Source organism: Mesoplodon mirus, assembly GCF_964341445.2.
Source record: "Mesoplodon mirus genome assembly, chromosome: 14".
Taxonomy (NCBI): Eukaryota; Metazoa; Chordata; class Mammalia; order Artiodactyla; family Ziphiidae; genus Mesoplodon; species Mesoplodon mirus.
Window position 1 is genome coordinate 45872198 of NC_138990.1, and position 27430 is coordinate 45899627.

The window sequence follows — 27430 nt, forward strand, 5'->3', positions numbered from 1 at the left end:
CGTCCCTTCCCACCCTGACGCCACTCTCCCGAGCCTCTGTGTTCCGGCCCACCCCCTGTCGGCCCGCCCCAGTCCGGCCCACCTGCCGGCTCTCCACACGTGGGTCCGGCCGCCGCCGGAGAGCCGGCCCCGCAGCCCCAAACCGGGTGACAGCGGGGTCCCGCCCCCTGCCCGCCCACGCCGCCGCGCCGCCATGTTTACTTAGGGCAAATGGATTAACCCCCAGCCGCTGCGGATACGCGACCCAGGCTCCAAGCGCAAGGAACGCGGGGCTGAGGGAGCAGTGGCGGGGAGGCCTTCGCTTAAGGGGGAAAAGGAGAAGGGGGTGGTTAGTCCCCCCGAACGAGGACTGGGGCACAAAGAGAAGAGCGCTGACCTCCGCGACTATCAGCGACCCCTCACCCTCCCCAGACCGACCGGCCCAGCGGACTAGCCTGGCAGACTAGGCCACGCCCCAGCGAGGGCGCGACGGTGGGAGGCGGGGCCACACGCGCAAGTATCGCGATGAGCCGAGAAGGACAGAGGGAGCGGAAAATGGCCCCTCGGGGGCTCTACAGTCCTTTGAGCGTGGTGCCCTGGGCTGCAGCCCTACTCCTCGTTCTGAGCGTGGAAAGGGCTTTGGCGCTACCCGAGGTACTGAAGCAAATTAAAGGTTGGGTTGAAACAGAGTTGCTTGCCGGCCCTCGGCTCTCCCCACTCCTCTGCCTCCGCGCAGCCCCGATTTCGTCCCTGGGGCCTCCCTAGACATAGCCCAGCCAGCTCCCACTCCGAGTACTCACGCCGCTGTCTCCCAGCGCCTTCGCCTTGCCGACGTCCAAAGACCTTCTAAATTTGACCCCCCTGCTCCTTAAAATCGTTGAATAACTTTGAGTCGTTCTTTCTACAAACGAGACCTCTGGCCATTCTGCAAGCTTAACAGCGTACGAATGCCGTATATCGTGCGTTGGCAGGACTGTACTTTCTGTAATGCTTTATGAGTTCTTTGTGTACCTGCAGTCCTTTTACACCCGCCAAATCGGGGCTGGCAGATTGAGAAGTCATTGGAGAGGGCATAATATATATGTTCGAATAGTAATTCTCAAAGATGAGGTCCTTCCCTGGACAAGATCTAGTACAGAAATTCTCTGGTGCGCTGTTTTGGCGCCTGGTTCCAAGGGGAAGAAATGCGTCTTCTAGTAAACCTGACATAAAGGTAGGACACTTACATGCCCTGCGTTAGAGGAATTCTGGAGAGTGTACTGGCAGTTAACTTTTGATCCTTGCTTTTTTCTTGGCTTTTCTTTCTGGAGTCCTAATAGTTTTCTTTCTTCTGCAGATATGCATCCAGTGTCCAGGGAGTGTGCAAAATTTGTCAGAAGTGGCTCTTTATTGTAACCAGACACCAGAGCTAATGCTGCACGCCCGCTGCTGCCTGGATTGGAAGGGCACCATCCTGGGGTGAGGGAGAAGACATCCCTGGATACTGGAAAAGAGTTCCCAAACCAAATTTTTCAAGGCTTGCCTGATTGGCTTTTGAGATAAATATTCGTGCCTGTTTTGGAGGCATCTAAACCATGAGTCTCAGACTTTTAAATCTGTTATAGCATTTTTGGCTAAGTAAACAACCCTGTGGTTCTTCCTGGTTGAAATGCATAAAAGTCATAATTTTTAGCATTTTTTTAAGCTTGTTTCTTTTGTTTATTGTCAACTCTTTGGCTTATTTACTGTGTGTCTGCATGAAATGACTCCTTTGGCCTGAAGGACACTATGGAATATGGTTTTCTTCCCCTTCTCATTAATTCATGTTTGTCTTTGAGGCAAATTTCTCTTCTTGTCCCCTTATGCAAATTAGTCTCTGCATTGCTTTCCTCCTACACTCTTGAGAATCCACCTCTTATGGCTTCAACCATTATGCCGGTGTCTCCCAAAACTAGATCTCTTTTAGTTTCCTTTGACCTCTCTCCAAGCTCCAGATACATGTGGTTACCTCTAGATTCCTGTTAAACATTTCCTCTTTCAGAGCACCCTCACTTCAGACTCAAAATGTCACACGTCTTGCTTCCATTCTTCTCTTTCCCTCTTCTGCCTAAATACTTCTTTATATTAAATTTCTGAAAACCAATTTTTTCCCCTTTTTACTCTCTGGCTTTAAAATTAGACTTATAATTGTCTGTTGCCCTGGGATAAAGTTCAAACCAGAAACTACCATAGACTGGCCCAACCCACCTTTTCAACATTACTTTCAATTATTTGTCCACCCAAACCCTTCATGAGGGTCTGGCAGCAGCCAGACTCTCCTACCTCCAAAAGCATTCCACCTTTCTTTCTTTGTTCAAACCTCTCTCTTTACCTAAAATTGCCTTTCTCCACCAAATTAAAACATATTTGTCCTTTAATTCCAACATCTTTTGTGAATGTTCCCTACTACTAAAAACCAGAGTAATATCTTTTTATTTGTTACTTCCTCTAATCCTTAGTGTCTGTACCACTCAAATTAATTTTATATGCTGTTCATATTGTAATTTAATGTTTATATTGTTTTTATTTTTGGTGATGGTCTTGTTCCCCTACTACATTGTAAGCCACTTGCAAGCTAAGATACTGAATGTTATTTTTAATTCTCCAAAATTTTGCAGTTAGTAGGCACTCGGTAAATATTTGTAGAATAAAGGAACAGACGGCAATAGATATTGAAGAAAAAAATAGTGTGGCATGGACCTTAATATCCAGTAGTTTACATCCATCCAATCTGTGGTAGAAAATGCACTTGGAAAAAACTTTCATTTATGTGACTTGAATTTTTTTCCCACATGATGGCCTTTTGTGGATCTGAGAATCATAATATTACAGTGTGAGTGAGTTCCACTAATCCTGACGAAACAAATTTCTTTCAATAGATGCACAGATGCATAGATATACTGATAAGAATGGTACTGTCCGGTGGAACTTTCTGCCACGATGAAAATGTTCTGTATCTCTACCTTCCAATACAGTAGCCACTAACCACCTTAGTGGTTACTGAACACTTGAAATGTGGCTAGTGTAAATGAAAGACTGAATTTTTAAAATTTAAATTAAGTAGCTGCATGTTGCTAGTGGTGACTTAATTGGACAATGCAGGATTAAAACATCTACCAGAGTACCTAGGTTGTGGCCCCGACACAGCTGTGTTCAATTAATATTAGCTGATAAGGGGGTTGTATTAGCTTACCTTGGGTGAAGGGGAGAGACACACAGTTTTGCTGATTACCTGATTTCCTCAGGCTGGATCTCCAGAACTGCTCTCTGAAGGACCCTGGTCCATACTTTCCTCAGGCACACACTGCTGTCATCATGTAAGTGGTTAATTATCCTCCTTCCCAAAAGGTGATTATGGCAAAGGGTTGATGGGAAAGTCTTTGAGGATGGACTCCCAAAAGGATGTTTAAATACTGTCTGCATTTGGACAACTCAGAATGAGAACTGGATTAGCAGTCCAGAAACACACTGGATTACCAGTCACACACATTCATGTGTGAATGGAAGTAAGGTGTTTTCCTAGAGCACAGTGCTAACAGTGTGTGCTTTGCAGAGACCTGCAGGCAAACTCCCTCCAGGGTGACTTGGCCAACACCTTCCGTGGCTTTACCCAGCTCCAGACTCTGTGAGTAAGGGCTGTGGGGTGTGGGAGAGCACTAAAGAGAGGCGGCGCTGTGAACTCAGCAACGTCAGGCTGCATATTATGACTGCGTGTATTGTGTCCAGGATACTGCCACAAGATGTCAACTGTCCTGGAGGTATTAATGCTTGGGATACTGTCACTTTTTATATAAACAGCCAAACCTGCCGAGAACAAAGGAACCTTTGCAACAGCACTGGGGACCCAGGTATGTTGGCTCACCTCCACCCCTCCAGAAACTGCTCTTCCTCCCTTGTATTCTCCGATTTAGATCAGAAAGACAGTCAAGTTGCTTAAGTGCCTTTTGTTTGGGTTTCTGAAGCTTTAACCCCTCGGAAAGAAAAGGTCTTAACCTTTGGTTAATATTTTTTAAATAACTTTATGATGATGATGATGACAACAGTGTTCTGATGATCTGTAATCTTTCCGCTCTACCTTTGACCTAGAAACCGTTGAGAGAATCTAAGTTGAAGGAGATATTTGGGAAACATACCTAATGAAATCCAGCGATGTTCTCTGTTTTTCTCTGGCTCCCAGAAATGTGTCCTGAGAATGGATCGTGTGCACCTGATGGTCCAGGTCTCTTGCAGTGTGTTTGTGCTGAAGGCTTCCATGGCTACAAGTGTATGCGCCAGGTGAGGAATTAGGTCTTCTAATTAGGGATAAGAGAAATGCATAGACTAAGTACCTCTCTGAAAGAAGAGCCATAAGACCAGGAGCTGATGCAAATCACCTAGAGAAGGAAACTGTAAGAGAATTGCCCTGGGTGAGGGGACAGGTATGCTAGGAAAGAACTGGGTGTTACGTTGTAACCCTGTGTGAAGTTTTTTTGGTCTGTTATTCACAGGGCTCCTTCTCACTGCTCATGTTCTTTGGTATTCTGGGATCCACCACATTATCCATCTCCACCCTCCTTTGGGGGACTCAACGCCGAAAAGCCAAGGCTTCATGAACCACATAGGTCTTCCTACTGACTAAAGATCATCCCCATCTTAGTCCAGCCAGGGAGATTTGCTTCCTGGACATCATTGGTCAGCGGATCCTCCCTCCCAAGGCAGAGGCCGCCGTCGGAAGGAGGATGGAAATTTGCACAGCCCTGGGTGTTGTAGACCCAGTCCAGGAGTGGACTAGTACCGGTTCCCATTTGTGCTGTTGACCATAATAAACAGTTTTTCTTTTTTTCTTTTCCTCTCTTCGTTGGCGTGGTAAAGGCTACTTTGGGAGAGCGGGTTTTCTCAGGTATCCCATCGCTTCGCGCAGGGTAGAGGAGGTGACCCAACCCTGTCGCTGCCCTGGCCCTGCCCCTCACGTTTCTGGCCCCGCCCCTCACGCCGCCAGCTCCCGCGCCGCCGCAGTTTGTCGCCGCCCAGAGCGCCTGGGCTCCTGCGCGCTCCACGCCGCCCTTGATCCAGACACCGGCGCGGCTAGCCACGTGGACCGAATCCGGGCGCGCCGTCCTCACGTGGTTCTAGCATCCGCTGGGGCTTGCTGCGTTCCCCGCTTCTCTGTAATCACCCCGGCCTCTGAGCTCCGCTCCCATGGCGGCCCTGGTGTTGGAGGACGGGTCGGTCCTGCGGGGCCAGCCCTTTGGGGCCTCTGTGTCGACTGCCGGGGAAGTGGGTAAGCAAGTCCGGGCTGGCTGCCGACCTCATCCCACTCTCTGCTGCCCCTCTCTGCCCAGCCTGCCCTGCCCAGACCCCGCCATTTTCCCGCCTGCACACCCCCTCCCCCGCCATCCCCCAGCCCGGCCCCTTTTATCCCTGACGGTCAGGGCAGCCTCCACTGGGGCATTCTCCTGGCTCGGGGCAGTGCTCCGAAGAGTGCCCTGCCTAAGCCCCATCTCTGCCTCTTTCTTGCAGTGTTTCAAACCGGTATGGTCGGCTACCCCGAGGCCCTCACTGACCCTTCCTACAAAGCGCAGATCTTAGTGCTGACATATCCTCTGATTGGTAACTACGGCATTCCCCCAGATGAAGTGGATGAGTTCGGGCTCAGCAAGGTAGCCACATCCAATGCTTTCTCTACATTCCTTTTCAAATCAGTAATTGTTAACTGTTAGTGAAGACACTGACATTCCGCTAGGCATTCTGGAGAAAGGAGGTACACACTGAAGTGATAGACAAGCACTCTGCAGGGTTTGTTAGGTAACACCTTGAGAAGCACAGAGTGCTGGAGGCGAAGGCGAAGAGTCTGGGCTCTAGTAAGGAACCAGTGAAAATTTTTTAGCAGCAGAGTGATGTGATGGGAGCAGTGCTTTAAGAGTGCATAAATTAATGGGAAAGAGACTGGAAACTAGGGTCACACCCTTCTCAGTGATGGTGGGTCACAGTTCACCTACCAAACCAATGAAGTTGATTATCATTTTCTAAACCTGCTTTCCTTACCTTGCCTCATTCTTTATCACTTTTCAGTAGAGTTCTTACATGTAGATAAGAAACTCAGTTTCCTTTTCAGTGAGGTTTCTCCTGTTCCTCCTCGTCTGGAATTTGGAAACTAAGTTGCCCTCTGAGAGTTCAAGTAATAAAAAAAAAAAAAAATCAACACAAGTTAATTGTAGAGTAGCCATAGCCTCTAGTGCAGTATTCCTCAAAACTCACTTTGTCCTAATTCTAGGGTTACTGAGGCTTTAATTCTTAATATGCTTTCCCAATCACCCTGACACTTGGGAAAGGAAACTCTAGGAAAGAGACGTGCTTGATATTCCTGGAAGAACCATTCCTCATCACATAAATTCACTGCATTCTGTATAAATTTACTGCATTCTAGTTTATTATCCACTATCTTGGTTAATTGACCTAAGTCTTCAGCTTTGTCAACTCTAGATACATGTCAAAGTTGAGTTTATACAGTTGCAAAATTGAGGCCCTGACAGAACCAAGGTGAGTAAGGCCCCTGGAGCCACCGGCCCACCACGGATGCTTCTGCAGCACATATGCTGTAAATGTACTTGTCCGTGTGCAGACACCTAGCCGTGGAGGGTTCTGCCAAACTAGCCTTCAGATCCCATTCATCTTTCTTTAAACCTTCCATCATTAAGCAGATGTAGTTTAAATATGCCACTTTCTCCTAGATAAACAATCTGTTTCTCTACTTAGTTATTATAAGCTTACCTATAGAGTAGCAAATTTACATTGAGTAGCATTTTTTTTTAAATTTATTTTATTTTCGGCTGTGTTGGGTCTTGTTGCGTGCAGGCTTTCTCTAGTTGCAGTGAGCGGGGGGCTGCTCTTCATTGCGGTGCACAGGCTTCTCACTGCGGTGGCTTCTCTTGTTGCAGAGCACGGGCTCTAGGCGCTCGGGCTTCAGTAGTTGTGGCTCACGGGCTTAGTTGCTCCGTAGCACGTGGGATCTTCCTGGACCAGGGATCGAACCCTTGTCCCCTGCATTGGCAGGCGGATTCTTAACCACTGCGCCACCAGGGAAGCCGTACATTACCTTTTTTTAAAAATGATAATCCCTTACGAAGTGGGGGGTGGTGGTGGGGTGGTGGTATAATGCCTAGTATTGCACCCTGAAGCTTTGTTTTTATTTAGTAAGGTATTGTGCCCCTGCCTATTCTACAGTACGTTTTTATCACACCCTGTGATTATGATCTTGTTTTATCTATGTTACTTTGTTAATTTTCTGGTTCCCTAGGTAGCAAATTAACATTCTGAAGACAGGACCTTGTCTTTTTTTATGCTCATGCTCCTCCCCCAGCATCTGTTATAATGCCTGGCACCAAGTGGGCCCTCAGTAAACGCTGACTACTATCACGTGTCAGGCACCTTGCTCTTGAGTTCATAGTTCTCTGATGAAGACATCTGGACCCATTTGTAATACAATGGAAATAGCAAGTCAAGTAGAAACAAAGTGAACTTGGGTGAGCTCTAAGGAGGAGACACAAGCTGCAGTGGGTGAGAATGGGGGTGACTTCATGGAAAAGGGGATAGAAGAAAAGGAAGGGAAAAGGAAAATGTCATTTCAATTACTAATCAGGCACCCCAGGCCCATGTGTTCAGTGTTTCATGCGGGGGACAGCATTGCTGATAAAAGGCAAAAGCATGAGGTGCTTGGCATGTTAAAGGAACGACACGTCATTGAGTGTGGCTGGAGTACAGGGTCCATGGCCCTGCAGGGAGGTGTGTGGCCCTGGGCTCCTCACAGTCTCCTCCTCCCATCAACAGTGGTTTGAGTCCTCGGGGATCCACGTGGCAGGACTGGTGGTAGGAGAGTGCTGCCCCACACCCAGCCACTGGAGTGCCACCCGTACCCTGCATGAGTGGCTGCAACAGCGTGGCATACCCGGCCTACAAGGTATGGTGCAAGCACAGGGGTGTCTGAGTGGAGCACAGATACCTGGATGGAAAGAATCAAGGACTCTGTGGACTCTGGGACTTGAGTCCAAGACTGTGGTACAGTGTACCTGATTGGAAAGCTTTAGACTGGGGGCTGGAGCTGGGGGAGGGAACTGAGCTCTCACTCAGATGGAAGACTTCAAACATGCAAAAAGAGGGAATAGGATAATGAATCCCCAGCTTCATCAGCTCAGGGCTAAACTTATTTCATCACCACTACTACAACTCCCAGATTATTTTGAAGCAAATCTCAGGCACAATATCATTTCATCCACAGATAGTTCAATAGCTATGAAAAAAAAAATCTTTGTAAAAACATGATCACAGTAACATTACCGTAACCTTTAAAAAATTAACAGTAATTCCTTAATATCAAATATATAGGAATGTTTAAAATTTCTCCAATTTTCTGATTTTTTAAAAACTTTGTTTATTTCAGTCTGGGTCTACACAAGGTCTGTACATTGCACTTGGTTGATAATCTTTACTCTTTGGGCCTTGTAACCTATTTGACACAAACAGTTGATTTTCCTTTAGAGAACCCCACAGTCTGCATTTTTATTGATTACATTCCTGTATTGTCATTTAGCGTGTTCTTTTGTCCCTTGGTATTATTTTCTGTAAACAGATCTGGAGTGGTGGTTCAATTCATATGTGACGTTTGGGGGCAGGAGTACTTCATGGTAGGGTACTTCCAGCAGGATAGCCCGGAATTTTTGATGCCCATAGAACAGTCACACACAGTGTGTGACTCAGGCTCTGAAATGGAAGTCTGACGTCATGTGTGACTGCGTTGGGGGAGTGATCTCTCAGAGTCTGCTGTTTGGGCAGGAGTGGACACTCGGGAGCTGACTAAGAAGTTGCGAGAGCAAGGGTCTCTGCTGGGAAAGCTGGTCCAGGATGGGACGGAGCCTTCAACCCTGCCCTTCTTGGACCCCAATGCCCGCGCCCTGGTGCCGGAGGTCTCCATTAAGGTACAGAGGTAGAGTGGGAGAGTATTCCACACTAAGCACAGTAGTTATATTCTGCCCATACTGGGGGGTGAACACTTGCGGGAGAACCAGAAGAGGCCTCCAAGGTGGGGGTTGGTGGGTGCATATTACGCGTACTAATCACAGCTGTCAACCGTCGCCCTGTATTCCTCAGGTTCCACGGGTATTCAATTCCGGGGGTACCCCTCGGATCCTTGCTTTGGACTGTGGCCTCAAGTACAATCAGATCCGATGCTTGTGCCAGCGAGGGGCAGAGGTCACTGTGGTACCCTGGGACCACGCATTAGACAGTCAGGGTGAGTAGCTTAGGTCTGTACAAGGTCACAGACAAACAGCATGGGTGGAAGATCTGGCCCTTGGTCCAGTTGCTGAACGTCAACATGAGCTGCAGGGAAGGAGGTGGAGCTAAGGGCTTTTGTTCTAGTGGTGTTTCTCTCTAGTTGAACCACGGGTTTTGACATCATCTTTTCTGCCCACTCCAGAGTATGAGGGTCTTTTTCTGAGTAATGGCCCTGGCGACCCCGCCTCCTATCCCAGCGTGGTATCCACACTGAGCCGTGTCTTATCTGAACCGAACCCCCGACCTGTCTTTGGGATCTGCCTGGGACACCAGCTGTTGGCCTTAGCCATTGGGGCCAAGACTTACAAGATGAGGTGGGACTTGTGGGGAGAGGAAGTGCCCGCACCTCTGACGTGAGGTGTGGGGAGTCTTGGGAATGGGAGTAGAGTTGGTGTTCATTAGTGTTGAAATAGGAGTGGGGGTTGGTGAGACTCGCGAGATCAGCAGGAGCTGGGTCTGGTACAGTAGCGAAGGGAGGGTGAAAGGGGCCTGTGACTCAGTACGCTTCCATCTCCAGATACGGGAACCGAGGCCATAACCAGCCATGCTTGCTGGTGGGCTCTGGGCGCTGCTTTCTAACATCCCAGAACCATGGGTTTGCTGTGGAAACAGACTCACTGCCGGCAAGCTGGCTTCCTCTTTTCACCAACGCCAATGATCACTCCAATGAAGGCATTGTGCATGAGAGCCTGCCCTTCTTCAGGTGAGCCTGGGTGGTGCTGGCATGATGACTGGATCTGTACAGCTTTGAAGCCCACTGGGACTTGAAGATCAAAAAGTAAAGCGCAGCAGTGGCCCCCGTCCTCTTTCCCACTACCTACCTCCAAGGCTGCTGCTGCTGATGGCAATTTTCGTGATCCACTCTCTTCAACAGTGTCCAGTTTCACCCCGAGCACCAAGCTGGCCCTTCAGATATGGAACTTCTTTTTGATATTTTTCTGGACACTGTGAAAGAAGCCACCACCAGGAACCCTGGGGGCCAGACAGGTAAGCGCTCGAGTAGAACTGGGTTGTGGATCTAAGAATGGGCTCCAGGAGAGGCATAAGATGGACCTGTCTCGGGAAACTGATAGGTGTTTGGGAGGTTAGGTGGGAGGGGTGGGAAGGCAGTCAGGCCAAGATGATTCATTTATGCTGCTGCTATTCAAAGGAACCCAGAATCACAAGTCCTGGCTTCTGGTCCTGCCTCTGCCACTCGTTAGAGGCATGACTTGTTCTTGATTCTTGTGTAAACTGAGGGTTTAATCTAGATGACCTCTCGGGTCTCATTCAGCTCTAACATTCTATGACTTTCTTTGCCTCCGTAGTTCGAGAGCGGCTGGCTCAGCGCCTCTGTCTTCCTGGGATTCCCACCCCAGGCTCTGGGCTTCCCCCACCACGAAAGGTTCTGATTCTGGGCTCAGGGGGCCTCTCCATTGGCCAAGCCGGAGAGTTTGACTACTCAGGCTCTCAGGTAAAGCACGTGCGTCCCTGACCCTCTGGGTGTGTGGCCCCCAGGAGCAGACAGGGCTGAGGCATGAGCATTCGTTGTAGGGAGGAAGTGACGCAGGAGATCTGGGGAACGTGCAGAAAGGTGAGGTGGTGAGGAACAGAAGTGGGTTTTTAGGGACTGAGAGTCCAGGGAGGGGAGAAGAGGAAGAGAAATACTGGTCTAAGACTGAAAATCTTGCTTCTGCATTGGAGGCCGATATGCCCTTTTTGTCCCCCTAGGCAATCAAGGCCCTGAAGGAGGAAAACATCCAGACGTTGCTGATCAACCCCAACATTGCCACCGTGCAGACCTCCCAGGGGCTGGCTGACAAGGTCTATTTCCTCCCAATAACACCTCACTACGTAACCCAGGTATGACTCGGGTGAGGCTAGACTGAGGAGGGGACCCACGTGGGCAGGGGGATCCTGTGGCACTCTGGGTTTTTCCAACTTCTTTGATCCACTCCCTAACCCCAGGGTCTTAATGCCTATTATTTCCTCTCTCCTCCCTCAGGTGATACGTAATGAGCGCCCAGATGGCGTGTTACTGACTTTTGGGGGCCAAACAGCTCTGAACTGTGGTGTGGAGCTGACCAAGGCTGGGGTGCTCGCTCGGTATGGGGTCCGGGTCCTGGGCACACCCGTGGAGACCATCGAGCTGACCGAGGATCGGCGCGCCTTCGCCTCCAGGATGGCCGAGATCGGAGAGCACGTGGCCCCCAGTGAGGCAGCAAACTCTCTCGAGCAGGTAGGTTCGAGGCATGGTTGGGGTGGACGGGTGTCGTTTCCTTGACATCGTATTCTCTCCGGGTCCAGGAGCCCTCTGCGCGGCACGCAGTCAAGGCCTGATCCGTTTGTTCGTCTCTGCTCATTGCAGGCCCAGGCAGCTGCCGAGAGACTGGGGTACCCCGTGCTGGTGCGTGCAGCCTTTGCCCTGGGCGGCCTGGGCTCTGGCTTTGCCTCTAACAAAGAGGAGCTCTCTGCTCTCGTGGCCCCAGCTTTTGCCCATACCAGCCAAGTGCTGGTAGACAAGTCCCTGAAAGGATGGAAGGAGATTGAGTATGAGGTGGTGAGAGACACCTATGGCAACTGTGTCACGGTGAGTGACGGAGGAGGGGCATAGCGTCAGGCAGTATGAGCTCTTGTAAGAGCCGGGGTCCGGCTGATATCTTTGAGAGTTCGATGTCCCTCAGACCCAGGATGGTGCATCTCCAGAGGCAACAGGACCCTGGGATGCAACCTCCTACCTCTCCTGACTCCCTTTGGCAGTGACCACTCTGGGACTCTCCCTTCACAGGTGTGTAACATGGAGAACCTAGATCCACTGGGCATCCACACTGGGGAGTCCATAGTGGTGGCTCCAAGCCAGACGCTGAATGACAGGGAGTACCAGCTACTGCGGCAGACGGCCATCAAGGTGACTCAGCACCTTGGAATTGTTGGGGAGTGCAACGTGCAGTATGCCTTGAATCCTGAGTCTGAGCAGGTGAGACTCTAGGCCGTGGAGCTGATACTACAGCTGTTGGACCGCCTTCCGTAATTTTGGGGCCTTAGGCCAAGAGGCCCTTTAACCCTACAGAACCTGGAGTAGAAGCTGGGATTATCTTCGGTAGGGTTGGGCCTTGGGTTGGAGGATGCTGCTTTATTTTCCTGCCTTTCTGAGACCTTTCCTAGGCAGGCCTTCTAGGCCAGTTATCTGGTAACTCTTTCTCTGTTCTCTCTCTTTGCAGTATTACATCATTGAAGTGAACGCCAGGCTCTCTCGCAGCTCCGCCCTGGCCAGTAAGGCCACGGGCTATCCACTGGCCTATGTGGCAGCCAAGCTGGCTTTGGGCATCCCTCTACCTGAACTCAGGTGCAGGGGTTGGGGAGAGATCAGGGAGGACAGGCGGTGGGGAGCTAAAAAAAAACGTTTATGGGACAGGGAACGGGGAAAGGACATTGGCCTGGATGTGTGGGATGGAGAGAACTATCTGGAAGCTCACCATTTACATCTCCTGCTCTGTCCTTCTGGCACCCTCACCTGATGGCTCCCAGGAACTCGGTGACAGGGGGCACAGCAGCCTTTGAACCCAGTCTGGATTACTGTGTGGTGAAGATTCCTCGCTGGGACCTCAGCAAGTTCCTCCGCGTCAGCACAAAGATCGGGAGCTGCATGAAGAGTGTTGGTGAGAGACACATCCCAAGAGACCCCTCCCAAGGTCACCTCATGGGGTCCCACATGTCCCAAGGATCTAGAATGTCATAGAGTCAGTTCCCTGGCATGATCTTTCAGCTCCTATATGAGCAGCTTCTTGGGAACACGGTTTCTCAGAACTAATAGGGATATTTCCAACTAAGATAGCAGTCCTCCTCAGGGGCGGGAATCAGAGGCATCTGGAAATCTGTCAGAATACACATGCCACCTCCACTCCCCATATGGCATGTCAGAAATCTTGGGGTGGGGTGATAGCCATTGGACTATCTCATTTCTCTCATGTTACAAATGAGTAAGCAGGTGCCCACAGAAGGAAAGTGTGTGCCTGAGTAAAGGGCGGAGCCAAGAACTGAAAACTAGATCTGTTGCTAGTTGCATATGTTTCTCTGTTTACAGTACGTTGCCTGTCATGGGTGAGACCAGTTCCATGAAACTCCACGCACAGCATTTCATGGCATTTTGCCCATGGCTTCGTCACTAGGCTGTTAATACCAGTGACAGTTTGTTCTCCATGCTTGTTTAAATACTGATTGCTTCAGGGAAATGACGACTGCTGTTTTCCTGTGGACACTTCTAAGGCCAAGTCAGCGCAGTGGCAGCCATGCTGAGCATATCTCCTTCTCTGGGCACTTCCTGCCATGGTCACTAAATGAAATGTTTTTTAATACAATGTCTAAGATCAGAGCAGGACATCAGACACCTTTTCATAAAAACAGGGACACTTAGTAATGAATAGTGAGTGGGCACGATGGTCAGCCTCCAAGCAGTGGAGAGCCTGCTGGGATTGAGTTAGTATGCTTCCTTATACTGACCCTTTAAATTGCCTTAGTTTGTCCTGCAAAGCATTTCCATTAAAACAAGCATGTGCATGTACCAAAGTGCCACCAGCTAAGGATAAGAGCATTTTACTGTGCTCCAAATTTCCATTAAGAGCAGTAGTAGCCTTTAAACACGGAAGTCTAAGCTCAGATATGATGTCAGAATTTTTAGAAATCTTACAGGACTGCCAAGTTGTTCTTTCCGGAGATGAATTTCTGTTATGTAAAAATTATAATAAACATGGGAATGAAGCCATAAATTGTGGCTAAAAGAAGTGGATTGAAAATAGGACAGTCAAAAATTGATTGATTCCTAGATGAGACATTTAAGTATCTTACATCTATTTGAGTGTTCTTGGAGTGTGATCTGCCATGGTAACTTTCTATGACTTTTATTATATACAAGTAAGATACATGAATCATTGAGAAATTAGAAAAGATAGTTTAACCAAAGAAGAGTAATCACCTGTAATCTTGTCATACAGAGATTAATTTGGGGATATATATGATTCCAGGATTTTTCTAGGCTTGCATGTATTAGTGCATTGGGTTTCTCTTTTACCCAAGATAAAAACTTTTATAATATAACCACATTACAAAGGAATTGAACAAAATCACTCATCCACTTACTTAACATTACTGGTAGCATCTTGACGTTTTAAAATTTTTTTTTAAGAAAAATATTAGGATTGTAAACAGAAAAATACATTTGGTAAGGAATATTTGAAGACCCTAGGGTAAGTTGTCAGAGAACATGAACAAAACTTTATAGAATAGGAAATCAATAAGCAGGGCTGGGGGGTGGGGGAAGTTCCCTCTTTTTAGTAGTTAGAAATCTAGTTAAAATGAGATAATTATTTTTGCTTATTAGCAAAAATTGTTTTAAATGATTATACACACTTCTTAGAAAATTAGTTGAATTTATACTTTGTATTGTAAAGTGCAAACTTCTATAAAGCCACTAATACTTATCAAGGGCCAGAAGATTTATCTTACCTATTGCCCATGCACTTCTGGAAATGTATCCTAAAGAGATAACCTAAAGCACAGAAAACATCACAGCCTCACTTAGAACGATGAACACGTCAAAGCTAAATGTCTTACAGTAAGTGAGCAGTTACATTATGGTAAATCACACAGGAGTTAAACTGCTGGTAATAAAGTGACATAGAATGTGGGAACAAGCTTACCATGAGGGAAAAAGCAGGGTAGAAGTTGTGTGTATACTATAATCATGTATAAAACATATTTGAAAAAAGTCCAGGAGGAAGTACTCTAAAGTGATAGTTGTAAATGTGATTAGCTCTGGATGGATTCATAGAGTAATGGGATCATCTTCCTGTTATCCAGACTTTTTTAAAGTTTTAAAGGATGAGCCAGATCCCAGATGGTATCATCACAATATGAATAAAGCAAACCGAATAACTGGATAACCCAACAGGGATGGGTGGGGCCTCTGTGATAAAACTGCAACATGTTCCAGTATCCACATGCCCATTTTAGGCATTTTAGTTTCATTTCACTAATAAACACAAAACATGGAAATGGTAGGGAGAAGAGGTGCAAGTGTAAGATTCTCAATGAAACACCATAAATCCCACCTCCGTGGGACTTGACTGTAAACTACAGACATTCTGGGGACTTCCCTGGCCATCCAGGGGTTAAGACTCCAAGCTTCCACTGCAGGGGGTGCGGGTTCGATCCCTGGTTGGGCAACTAAGATCCTGCATGCCACAAGCTGAGGCCAAAAAAAAAACACAAAACAACTACGGACATCCTGGGCAGCATGCCTGCAGCTGCCTTTGCCTTCTGGCCCTCAGTCCTCACATGGTATCCCTCCAGGTGAGGTCATGGGCATTGGGCGTTCTTTTGAGGAAGCTTTCCAGAAGGCTCTGCGCATGGTGGATGAGAACTGCGTGGGCTTTGATCACACAGTCAAGCCTGTCAGTGATGTGGTAAGTGGCTCCCCTTCCCCTGGCAGTACCCTCAGAACGGACCCTGCTTCTCTGTCCCCAGCCCCTGAGCTTGTTACCAGTAATACTGGCACCAGTCACTTGTGGACCTTTGCTGTGTTTTCACTTTGCTGAGAATTCGGTGACTTCATTTCTCATTTTTCATTATTATGAGGATGTATCACTAGATTTGTTTCTACAGATGAGGAAACGGAGGCTTAGCTTGTCTGCCCTCTCCCCGTTAGGAGTTGGAGACTCCAACAGACAAGCGCATCTTTGTGGTGGCAGCTGCCCTGTGGGCTGGCTACTCGGTGGATCGCCTGTATGAACTTACTCGCATCGACCGCTGGTTTTTGCACCGAATGAAGCGGATCGTAGCACACACCCAGCTGCTAGAGCAACATCGTGGGCAGTCTTTGCCCCTATACCTGCTGCAGCAGGCCAAGCGCCTCGGTTTCTCAGACAAGCAGATTGCCCTTGCAGTTCTCAGGTCAGGGATGGCGGGGAGGGCCTCTGGCTGAGAAGTGTCGGGCAGAGAACCTTTGTACCAGTGAGGGGCCCTCAGAGAGGGGGAGGGTGTGGGGAGCTTGGAGGCCTCTGACCTTCATCCCTGGGAATTTTCCTCTCTGATCCCTACCTGGGATCTCCGCCCTCTACTTGGTCCATACCCCACTCCCAGGGCCTATGTTTCTGACCCTTCTTCTTTAGCACAGAGCTGGCTGTTCGCAAGCTGCGTCAGGAACTGGGGATCTGCCCAGCGGTGAAGCAGATTGATACAGTTGCAGCTGAATGGCCAGCCCAGACAAATTACTTGTACCTGACATACTGGGGCACCACCCATGACCTCAGCTTTCGAACGCCTCATGTCCTGGTCCTGGGCTCTGGCGTCTACCGTATCGGCTCCAGCGTCGAGTTTGACTGGTGTGCTGTGGGCTGCATCCAGCAGCTCCGAAAGGTCCAAGAGCTAGTCTTTCATATGGTTTTCTCTGCTGTTCTAATCAGCTTTGGCAGCTGCCTTCCACCCACACTCAATCCTGGCACTTTCTAGTCATTGCTGCACCTTACATCTATCGCAGGACTTTGGGTTGGGGGGGTCCCCTTAAGCCATCCTGTGCCTCACATGTGGTTCCTCTCCAGAACTCTGTACCTGCTTTTCCGATACCTTCATTGCTGGTCTTGCTTCCCTCCCAAGGCAGCCGTCCTGTACAGCAATTTCAGAGACAGCTGAGGCGGTCCTCTCTGAAGCGCTGCTTTGGCTTTACTTTCTCAGTGCTCTTCTTCCCATCTAATTGCTGACTGTCCTTCCCCTCGCTGTCGCAGATGGGGTATAAAACCATCATGGTGAACTACAACCCAGAAACAGTCAGCACCGACTATGACATGTGTGACCGACTCTACTTCGATGAGATCTCTTTCGAGGTGAGACGGATGAAGGCTGCCTGTCAGCCTGGGAGGCCAGTCAAGTAGGAGCGGCTGACGGACCTAAGACTCTTTGGAACTTGTGGGGTTTGTGGGGTTTGAGGGTGAAGGATGAAGAGCAGCGAGCAAGAAGGCTCAGGCCCCTGACCTGTCTGCTACCGCCACCTGTTTCTCCTCCTGCACCGTAGGTGGTGATGGACATCTATGAGCTAGAGAATCCTGAAGGCGTGATCCTGTCCATGGGTGGGCAGCTGCCCAACAACATGGCCATGGCTTTGCATCGGCAACAGTGCCGGGTGCTGGGCACGTCCCCTGAAGCCATCGACTCGGCTGAGAACCGTTTTAAGTTCTCCCGGCTCCTGGACACCATCGGTATCAGCCAGCCTCAGTGGAGGGAGCTCAGCGACCTGGAGGTGGGCCGGGGCCTGCGGGGGGCTGGAGGCTGGAGGATGTCACAGGCGAGTGTGAGCAACCCAGCTAAGCTCCCTTTGCCCTTAGTCTGCTCGCCAGTTCTGCCAGACCGTGGGGTACCCCTGTGTCGTGCGCCCCTCCTATGTGCTAAGTGGTGCTGCTATGAATGTGGCTTACACCGATGGGGACCTGGAGCGCTTCCTGAGCAGTGCGGCAGCTGTCTCCAAGGAGCACCCTGTGGTCATCTCCAAGTTCATCCAGGAGGCCAAGGTGGGAGGCTGCGGACAAGTCTCTGCAGGCAGGCTGCCAGCCTCGGAGGCGACTCCCCTCTGTGGTCCTACAGAAGTTTGTAGGCATAAGGGGCTGGATAGGATGGGTTGTGCCAGGGCTCTTAAAGGAAGGGAAGCTTCCTGCAGGGGCAAGCGGGAGAAGAAAATGGACCTTGCTCTACATCACATTGCCCTGCACGCCGCCCGCCCCCCCCCCCCACTAGGAGATTGATGTGGACGCTGTGGCCTGTGATGGTGTGGTGGCAGCCATCGCCATCTCCGAGCACGTGGAGAACGCAGGTGTGCATTCAGGTGATGCCACGCTGGTGACCCCGCCGCAGGACATCACTGCCAAAACCCTGGAGCGGATCAAAGCCATCGTGCACGCCGTGGGCCAGGAGCTGCAGGTCACAGGACCCTTCAATCTGCAGCTCATTGCCAAGGTAGTAAGAGGGGGCTAAAGGCAGGGACCAGGGGTCCGTGGTGCCTCCTTGTTCTGTGCCGGCCCTGGTGCCAGGGAGCCCTCATTGGAGGAGGAAAGCTGGAGGGGCAGGGTCACAGCTCGAGCCCACAGTATTGTCAGGGTTTGTAACAGTCATCCTGCCCCCTGTCCCGGGTTGATGACCCACAGAATGATGAGTGAGGGGAAGAGCCAAGGTCACTGGGATGGTGTCACAAGCCCACCTGTGGAAGGCCCAACCAATCCCTCTCTGCCCAGGACGACCAGCTGAAAGTCATTGAATGCAACGTGCGTGTCTCCCGCTCCTTCCCCTTCGTCTCCAAGACACTGGGTGTGGACCTAGTAGCCTTGGCCACACGGGTCATCATGGGGGAAGAAGTGGATCCTGTGGGGCTCATGACTGGCTCTGGAGTCGTGGGGGTAAAGGTAAGGAGGATTGAAGCCTGAGGTTAGCAGTCAGCGGGAGGCAAATAGCGGAGGGAGTTCATCTCCTGCACAAGCTGTGTCAGTCGACGTATAAACCAAGCACCTCCTGTGGGCAGGGCCTTCCTGGGCTGTCAGGGCAATAAGATGGTCTTTGTCCCTTAGGAGCTTCCACTCTAGTGATGGGAGGCAAGAGCAGTTGGGTCCAAAAACAGCTTGTATCTAGAACAGTGTGTGATAAACCTGCATAGTAGAGAGAAAAACAAAATGCTAAAGGAGGTGCGACTTCCAGAGAGGGTGGTGACCCTCAAGAAGGCCCAAGAAAAGAAGTGGTATTTGGAATGAGCCTTGGAGGACGGTCAGGTTGTGAGATTTGAGATTGGCCAAGCTTGTTGAGGAAATGTTCCAAGGCCAGGGAGTAGCCTCGTGGAGCCCGAGGGGAGCCCGAGAATATTTGGGAAGCAGCCGATGATTGGTGGGTTCACGTGGAGCCACACCGGAAGGCTCACCCCGCCGTCTGGAGGAGGCCAAGGGAGGGGATTGAGGCCCCGCCCACCCGGTGCAGGATGTGGGCCCCTCCCGCCTGCGCCTCACTCGCCTCCTGCTCTCTCAGGTGCCCCAGTTCTCGTTCTCCCGCCTGGCGGGTGCTGACGTGGTGCTGGGTGTGGAGATGACCAGTACCGGGGAAGTGGCTGGCTTTGGGGAGAGCCGCTGTGAGGCCTACCTCAAGGCCATGCTAAGCACTGGCTTTAAGATCCCCAAGAAGAACATCTTGCTGACCATTGGCAGCTATAAGGTACAGAATCCGGGGGGTGCCTGAAGATGGGGGGACAGATGGCCTTGGCTCCCTGGGCCAGGGCTGACCTTGAAGTGGAAGACGGGAGAAACACAGCCTCATCCTCCTTCTTGGTTCAGAACAAAAGTGAGCTGCTCCCAACGGTGCGACTGCTGGAGAGCCTGGGCTACAGCCTCTACGCCAGCCTGGGCACCGCTGACTTCTATACAGAGCACGGCGTCAAGGTATGGGCTGCTCCCGCCCCACCCCACGCTGCCCGCTCTCCAAGGGTGTGAGAGCACCCAGGAATTCTCTCCCTGTTCCCCTGCTTTTCTTGTCATTGTACAAATTATATGTTCCATGTAGAGCAGTAGAACCTACAGAGAAGCAAAGAGAAAAAAATTCCCTCCTGACCTCCCCACCGTTGTTAACATTTTGGCATGTTTCCTACCAGCATTTTATCTTTCTGTGTGATGTGTGTGCTCATACCGCAGAGTCCTTGGTAACCATAGTGTAGATACCTTTCTTGTCAAGAAAAATGCTTTGCCTGTAGCAAAGAGAGGTAGCCTGGTCCCCATCCTCCTCATGGGCTCCTGGGCCACCTCTCCTCCCTTCAGGTTGGCCTTCCTGGCCCCTGCCAGGCTCAGGTTGGCCCCCACCTTGTCTCTGGGCCACAGGTAACGGCTGTGGACTGGCACTTTGAAGAAGCAGTGAATGGAGAGAGTCCACCACAGCGAAGTATCCTGGAGCAGCTCGCTGAGAAAAACTTCGAGCTAGTGATTAACCTGTCCATGCGCGGGGCCGGGGGCCGGCGTCTCTCTTCCTTCGTCACCAAGGGCTACCGCACCCGGCGCCTGGCCGCTGACTTCTCCGTGCCCCTCATCATCGATATCAAGTGCACCAAACTGTTTGTGGAGGTAACTGACACCTGGGTGCCGGGAAGGGGGCAGCCAGTGTCAGTGGGGGAAGAGGAAGAAGTGAGCGTGCCCTGGGGCTGGGAAATCTCAGTATGAAACAGCCATGCTAATCAAGCTTTGTGGCTGCAGAGAGAGAAGGTGGGTATAAAGAGGCAGAAGCCTGGTTTATGGGAAAACCCAATCCCTATCTGCACCTCCCAGGCTGCCCTTAAGTCAAAGCTGACCGTGGTTTCCACCTTGCAGGCCCTAGGACAGATGGGGCCAGCCCCTCCTTTGAAGGTGCATGTTGACTGCATGACCTCCCAGAAGCTCGTGCGGCTACCTGGTAAGTGCATCTCTTGAGAGAACCTGGCTTCTGGACACTGGTAGAAGCTGGCACGGACCCTGGGTGCAGCAAAGGATGGCCGTGGGGCCCACTCTGCCCTAGAGTGTACAGAGTGGGGAGGGCCCAGAATCTTCCTCACTCTAAGCTCCTTTATTCCTCCATCCACGATGCCCTTGACGAACCTCACCACCTCTCACTTGTATCAGCCGCTGCCTATTTTCCTGCCACCCCAGTTCACCTCCTCGATGCCCTTCGTGTCTCGGAATCTTCCTCTAATCTGCCGCCTCCGTGTTCTCCCAGGATTGATTGACATCCACGTGCACCTGCGGGAACCAGGGGGGACACACAAGGAGGACTTTGCTTCAGGCACAGCAGCTGCCCTGGCCGGGGGCATCACCATGGTGTGTGCCATGCCTAATACCCGGCCCCCCATCATTGATGCCCCTGCTCTGGCCCTGGCACAGAAGGTGAGCCCTTGTTCTCCTGCTTCCTGGTGACCCACGTGCCCCCACCAGCCTCCCCCACCTCCCTGAACCCTGCTCCCTCTGCCCCTCCCCAGGGGCCCAGGCCACGCATGGGTGCCAAGCTGGCACCGTTGCTGAGGGGCCTAATCTCAAAGTACCCTCTCCAGCTGGCAGAGGCCGCCGCCCGCTGTGACTATGCCTTATTCCTCGGAGCTTCGTCGGAAAACGCAGGGACCCTGGGTGCTGTGGCTGGGTCTGCTGCAGGGCTGAAGCTCTACCTCAACGAGACCTTCTCTGAGCTGCGGCTGGACAGTGTGGCCCAGTGGATGGAGGTAGGGGTGGGCAGGTGGGAGGAGGCAGCCAACCAGTACCTCCCGGCTCGAGGGCCCCACACAGTGGGCTGGCAGCAGTGAGTCAGGAGCTCCGTGAGGGCTTGGGCTCTGCACGGTTCCAGAATGTTCTTCCTGCCCCCAGCACTTCGAGACATGGCCGTCCCACCTCCCCATTGTGGCTCACGCAGAGCGGCAGAGTGTCGCCGCTGTCCTCATGGTGGCCCAGCTGACCCAGCGCTCGGTACACATCTGTCACGTGGCGCGGAAGGAAGAGGTGAGAGCCCAGCAGAGGTGCCCCTGTTGCTTTCCCAGTAACTTCAGGTGATCAGGGTAGTCCTTGGGGGGCAGGAGAGGGGCAGGGCATGAGCAGGGGAGCCCGGAGCCCGTACCCAGCACATCTGCCCCATGACTTTCCGAGAGGGGAGGTGGGCTGCAGGGACTTTGCAGGGTGGGGCTTGGAGGGAGGCCTCCTCGAGGTCTCCCTGCTCTCCCCCAGATCCTGCTGATTAAAGCCGCAAAGGCACGGGGGCTGCCAGTGACCTGTGAGGTGGCGCCCCACCATCTGTTCCTGAGCCGCGATGACCTGGAGCATCTGGGGCCCGGGAAGGGGGAGGTTCGGCCTGAGCTTGGCTCCCGGCAGGACGTGGAAGCCCTATGGGAGAACATGGCCGTCATCGACTGCTTTGCCTCCGACCATGGTGAGAGGGCCCAGGCCGAACCCCCTCTGCCCAGGTGGGCTCGTGCCCCATCCTCACGGGCAAGGACCTTGGGCTCCATGAAGATTGGGCCTTGATCTGGGTAGGATCCCAGCCTCTAATACAGTTCCTGGTCTGTCATAGGTGCTTGATAAATATTTACTGAAAGAACGAATGAGCAAATGAGTAAACTGTAAATGAGAGAATGTGGGTGAAAGGTGTGCGCCCCCAAAGATGACAGCCGTCCCAGTTTCCCTACCTTCTGATTCCCAGAAAAAATTAGCATTGGGGTTGGTAGTGAGGCACCATCCTGGTGGCATGCGTGACCTCTCGTGTGTGGAGGCAATTGGTTCCGAGGGTCATGCTCTCTTCTCCCAGCCCCCCATGCCGTGGAGGAGAAGTGTGGGCCCCAGCCACCCCCCGGCTTCCCGGGGCTGGAGACCATGTTGCCCCTACTGCTGACGGCAGTGAGCGAGGGCCGGCTCAGCCTGGATGACCTGCTGCAGCGACTGCACCACAACCCTCGGCGCATCTTCCACCTGCCCCCCCAGGAGGACACCTATGTGGAGGTGCGGGGTTGAGGGCCGGGGGCTCCCCAGCCCTGGGAGCTGTTCCACGCTGCAGCCCGTGCACGGCATAACCCGTGACTCTTGCAGGTGGATCTGGAGCATGAATGGACAGTCCCCAACCACATGCCCTTCTCCAAGGCCCACTGGACACCCTTTGAGGGGCAGAAGGTGAAGGGCACCGTCCGCCGTGTGGTCCTGCGAGGAGAGGTTGCCTACATTGACGGGCAGGTATGTGTGTGGCCCGGGCCCAGGCCGGTTGTGACCCGCTCGTGCTATTCTCCTCCCGCCCCAGCACATCTCTGTGGTCCCACTACCCGTCCAACTGCCCTGGGTGCGGGTGGGTGCAGGTCCCCGGGGCATTTTTTTCTTCTCGCTGGCTTCCACCCCGTTAGGACCCCAGTCTGGCTCACTTGCCCACCCCTGCCTTCTGTCCGCAGGTGCTGGTGCCGCCGGGCTACGGACAGGATGTACGCAAGTGGCCGCAGGGGGCTGTTCCCCAGCTCACGCCCTCGGCCCCCGCTGCCAGTGAGCTAAACACGGTACGCGCACTGCTTCGGGCTGGGGGGCGGGGTTGGGGGTACAGTCAGGGGCGGAGCTGACAGCATAAGCATCTTCATTGGTGGTTCTGGGCGGTGGAACGTTCATCACTTAACACTTAATATCCTCACCACCTGCTCCCTCTACTGCAAAACAGAATTAGCTCTCAGTTTAGGAGTGTTCCCACAGGAAACACAAACCTATTATTAACCCAAGCAGAGAGACATCTCAGAGAGGCCAGTGGGCCCACGCCTGTTGAGGGCAGCCCAGTGGGAGGCGGGGCTGAGGGGACGTGATGGAGGTAGAATCCTAGCGGACAGGAAGCAGTTTGGCTTTTCTTGAGGGATTGAATTTGAGGGTCAGGTCAGTACCCAGTGTTGTCTCTCCAGACCCCAGAGAGGCCCCGCCGGGGCATCCCAGCGCTTCCCGATGGCCGCTTCCACCTGCCGCCCCGAATCCACCGAGCCTCTGACCCAGGTTTGCCAGGTAAGAGGAAGGTCCTATGACGTGGAGGGTGGGGCCACCTGGACTTAGAGACGTGTCGGGATGGGCTCCTCTCCCCCGCAGTGTCCCAGGTGGGCTGAGGTTGGGGGCTTGGTGGCCTTGGAACTGTCCCAGCGCCCCCCAGCACCTCACCTCTGTCCGCTTACCTTGTCCTTCCTGCTGCCCTCATCTGACCTGCTGTGCCCCCCTTTGCCTAAATCAGCCCGCCCAGCATGAGGGAGGCATCCCACAGCTTCTTCTCACAGGCCCTTTTTTGTTGTGGGCAGCTGTGTTCCTCCGCCTGGGAGCTGGGATCCCATGGGGCAGCAGAGCGTGGGGTAAATCCAGGTTGTTGGTTGGTGTGAGCCTGGCCGTTCTCCCTGCCTAGGATCTTTTTGCCAACTGGGAGGGTCCCGGGAGGGCACCACTGATTACACACAACAGCCCCTGTGGGAAATCACGTGTCTGTGCCCAGAGCTGCCGGTCCTTCCTGCCCTCACCTAACCTGCTATAGCTACTGTGGTGTGAGTTGGTTTAACACAGACACTGTGATCCGGAGTCCTGGGGAAGTGGGGGCTCTTCACGCACCTCAGCCACAGGCTTACATCTGTCCTGTTGCCCTCTTTGTAGCTGAGGAGCCAAAGGAGAAAACCTCCCGGAAGGCAGCTGAGCCAGGTGAGAGACGCCCCGGAACATGCGCTCACCGTGGGGTCCTCTCTGATCTGGCCTGGGTAGGGGGAACCCTCTGACCCGCCTCTTCTGCCCCGTCCCTCACTCTGCAGAGCTGATGGGAACCCTTGATGGCATCTGCTACCCTCCACCACCAGTACCTAGACAGGCGTCGCCCCAGAACCTGGGGACCCCTGGCCTGCTGCACCCCCAGACCTCACCCCTGCTGCACTCATTAGTGGGCCAACATATCCTGTCTGTCCAGCAGTTCACCAAGGATCAGGTGCCTGGGGAAGGGAGGAGGGGGATACCCAGAGCTTTGAGGACCTGGAGAGTCGGGGCTAGGGCCCTTGGGGGCCACCGCCTTTCCAGCTGACTTGGGATCTTTCTTAGATGTCTCACCTGTTCAACGTGGCACACACGCTGCGCATGATGGTGCAGAAGGAGCGGAGCCTCGACATCCTCAAGGTCAGGGTCAGGGCTGTGGGCTGGGGATCCAGACCCGTGTCAGCAGGGCTGTGCAGTGGTCAGAGGGGTCTCCCTCCCCTGCCATAGGTCCCCTCGTGTGAGTCCACAGCCTCCATAGGTAAGCCCTACTCTGGGAGGTCCTGCTTCTCTAGGCCGCCCCCGTGTTTGCCCTCTTCCGCTCAGTATTCAGCTGACTTGCGAGGCCCTGAGCACCAGCACACAGGCCCACTAATCTGGTCACTTGGTTGGTGCTGATGTATTCGTGGGAGAGAAGCCTAGGGTATTTCCTTCTCTCCCAGAGAATGAATGTCTCGTTCAGACTCTTAACAATGGCTTTTTGAAGGCAGACCTTTAGCTCAGAGTGACACTATGGTGGAAATGTCAAGGCTACAACAGGTCATGGGAAGGTTTGGGGGACAGGGTTCTAGCACCCCTCTTGCGTAAGTTGGGGAGGCGGGCATCAGCCCACGCGCTCCCCAAGGTGATCACGTGTGTGCACACATGACTCCCGCCTCCCCCAGGGGAAGGTGATGGCCTCCATGTTCTTCGAGGTGAGCACGCGGACCAGCAGCTCCTTTGCAGCGGCCATGGCCCGGCTGGGGGGCGCCGTGCTCAGCTTCTCAGAAGCCACGTCCTCCGTCCAGAAGGGTGAATCCCTGGCTGACTCGGTGCAGACCATGAGCTGCTACGCCGATGTCGTGGTGCTGCGGCACCCCCAGCCTGGAGCAGTGGAGGTGAGGCCAGCCTGTGTGCCGGGGCAGGATTGATTTGGCTGGACCCAGGGACACGAGGGCCCTTCTGCCCACACTTCCTGTGACTGCAGGTCTCAGTCAGGCCAGATGGGTGCGGGGACCCCAGGAGGAGTGGGACTGCGGCAGGGAGTGGGGGTCCCTGAGACGCAGAAGACAGGATTCTCCTTCCTTGTTCCCGTGTTCACAGCTGGCAGCCAAGCACTGCCGGAGGCCAGTGATCAATGCCGGGGATGGGGTCGGAGAGCATCCCACCCAGGCCTTGCTGGACATCTTCACCATCCGGGAGGAGCTTGGGACGGTCAACGGCATGACGGTGAGGGTGGTGGCAGGAGTTGGAGGCCTGCCTGGTGATGGTCTGGAGAGGGGGACAGTGGGGGGGTGGTTTCTGCATTTCAGCGCATGTTGCCCGCATTCTGAGGCCTACATTCTGGTCCTGAGGCCGAGAGCTTTAAAATGGGGGTGCGGGGGTGCTCGGTCTGGGGGCCCTCTTGGTGACCAGCTTCCTCCCCAGATCACAATGGTTGGGGACCTGAAGCACGGACGCACGGTGCATTCACTGGCCTGCCTGCTCACCCAGTATCGCGTCAGCCTGCGCTACGTGGCGCCTCCCAGCCTGCACATGCCCCCCAACGTGCGGGCTTTCGTGGCGTCCCGCGGAACCAAGCAGGTCAGGCCCTGGGAGCCCGTGGGGGACCTGGGTTGGGCGGTCAGTGCTGGCACCACACTCACCCTGGCTGGGCCTCACCCTCCAGGAGGAATTTGAGAGCATTGAGGAGGCGCTGCCCGACACTGACGTGCTCTACATGACCCGCATCCAGAAGGAGCGCTTCGGTTCTAGCCAGGAGTATGAAGCTGTGAGCACGAGGGTTGAGAAGCCAGGGCTGGAGCTGCTGGGCATCCCGACTAGCAGCCAGGAAAGCTGGGTCCCTTGCTTGCGATAACTGAGTGCGAGGAGCGGGGAGTGGAACCCAGGCTCGTGGGCTCATAGCCACCCCTGCCCGGACGTGCTAACGGGGCCCTTCTCTGCCTCGCAGTGCTTTGGCCAGTTCATCCTCACTCCCCACATCATGACCCGGGCCAAGAAGAAGATGGTGGTGATGCACCCAATGCCCCGAGTCAATGAGATAAGGTGACATGGCATCAAAATTGAGGATATGGGGGCGGGGGTCTGCCTCTGGGAGTGCACTCAGTCCTGTTCAGGCTGTCTTGGGCCACGTGGTAACTCTTCCTTCTCTTGCAGCGTGGAGGTGGACTCGGACCCCCGAGCAGCCTACTTCCGGCAGGCGGAGAATGGCATGTACATCCGCATGGCTCTGTTAGCCACTGTGCTCGGCCGCTTCTAGGGCCCGACTCCTCAGCCTCTTCTCAGGCCCAGCTGCTGGGCATGGAATCCGGTGCCCTCCACGGAGGCAGCACACTTAGTAGATGCTCTCGGGCATCCAGATAGGTCATGTGCTCATATGCACACACATGCGGACCACGCTTCAGACGCTGGACTGGACTGGAGCTGTCTAGCATGGGGGTGGGGCCTCAGATGCTGGGGCCCGGTCGGCCCCGTCTCCCTCATTGCACCTGAAATCTGTACTGTTACTTTTCCACTGACTTAGTAAAACAGCTGAGCTGCCTCTGGTTCTTGCTTCCTTGCATGTATCCTGGCTTCAGCAGAGGATGTTAAGTGTAATAGGCAGAGCTTTCTTCTAGAAAATGAGAATAGCTTCC

General features: G+C 52.9%; 2 protein-coding genes across 3 annotated transcripts; both read left to right on the forward strand.

Annotated features, from left to right (window-relative positions):
- Positions 1-209: 209 nt before the first annotated feature.
- On the forward strand, positions 210-4825 carry ATRAID (all-trans retinoic acid induced differentiation factor). The gene is made up of 7 exons (XM_082642245.1): positions 210-633; positions 1316-1437; positions 3243-3314; positions 3551-3622; positions 3724-3845; positions 4175-4272; positions 4485-4825. The coding sequence occupies exons 1-7, from the start codon at positions 505-507 to the stop codon at positions 4587-4589; spliced, it is 720 nt and encodes a 239-aa protein (XP_082498371.1). The 5' UTR covers positions 210-504; the 3' UTR covers positions 4590-4825.
- Positions 4826-4954: 129 nt separating this feature from the next.
- CAD (carbamoyl-phosphate synthetase 2, aspartate transcarbamylase, and dihydroorotase) lies at positions 4955-27340 on the forward strand. Of its 2 annotated transcripts, XM_082642243.1 has the most exons (45): positions 4955-5257; positions 5497-5636; positions 7804-7933; positions 8806-8948; positions 9121-9262; positions 9449-9620; positions 9824-10009; positions 10181-10293; positions 10614-10759; positions 11017-11148; positions 11291-11524; positions 11654-11875; positions 12074-12262; positions 12507-12631; positions 12814-12944; positions 15634-15746; positions 15989-16233; positions 16452-16698; positions 17064-17162; positions 17351-17575; positions 17661-17843; positions 18067-18285; positions 18561-18728; positions 19339-19521; positions 19641-19745; positions 20178-20417; positions 20661-20742; positions 21043-21209; positions 21374-21538; positions 21681-21812; positions 22035-22236; positions 22612-22802; positions 22890-23030; positions 23240-23341; positions 23729-23825; positions 24110-24160; positions 24453-24497; positions 24605-24774; positions 24885-24959; positions 25481-25693; positions 25899-26024; positions 26223-26378; positions 26464-26565; positions 26746-26840; positions 26952-27340. In XM_082642243.1, the coding sequence occupies exons 1-45, from the start codon at positions 5176-5178 to the stop codon at positions 27052-27054; spliced, it is 6729 nt and encodes a 2242-aa protein (XP_082498369.1). In that variant the 5' UTR covers positions 4955-5175; the 3' UTR covers positions 27055-27340. The 2 variants fall into 2 exon arrangements, with proteins under 2 accessions (XP_082498369.1, XP_082498370.1); XM_082642244.1 differs by lacking the exon at positions 24110-24160.
- Positions 27341-27430: the final 90 nt, after the last annotated feature.

Bases quoted from the DNA above. Each gene is read 5' to 3' on its own strand.
- ATRAID (XM_082642245.1), top strand. From the start codon at position 505: ATGAGCCGAGAAGGACAGAGGGAGCGGAAAATGGCCCCTCGGGGGCTC. The intron at 634-1,315 runs GTACTGAAGCAA...TTTCTTCTGCAG, and splicing joins GGGCTTTGGCGCTACCCGAG to ATATGCATCCAGTGTCCAGG. The intron at 3,315-3,550 runs GTAAGTGGTTAA...TGTGCTTTGCAG, and splicing joins GCACACACTGCTGTCATCAT to AGACCTGCAGGCAAACTCCC.
- CAD (XM_082642243.1), top strand. From the start codon at position 5,176: ATGGCGGCCCTGGTGTTGGAGGACGGGTCGGTCCTGCGGGGCCAGCCC. The intron at 5,258-5,496 runs GTAAGCAAGTCC...TCTTTCTTGCAG, and splicing joins GTCGACTGCCGGGGAAGTGG to TGTTTCAAACCGGTATGGTC. The intron at 19,746-20,177 runs GTATGGGCTGCT...TCTGGGCCACAG, and splicing joins ATACAGAGCACGGCGTCAAG to GTAACGGCTGTGGACTGGCA.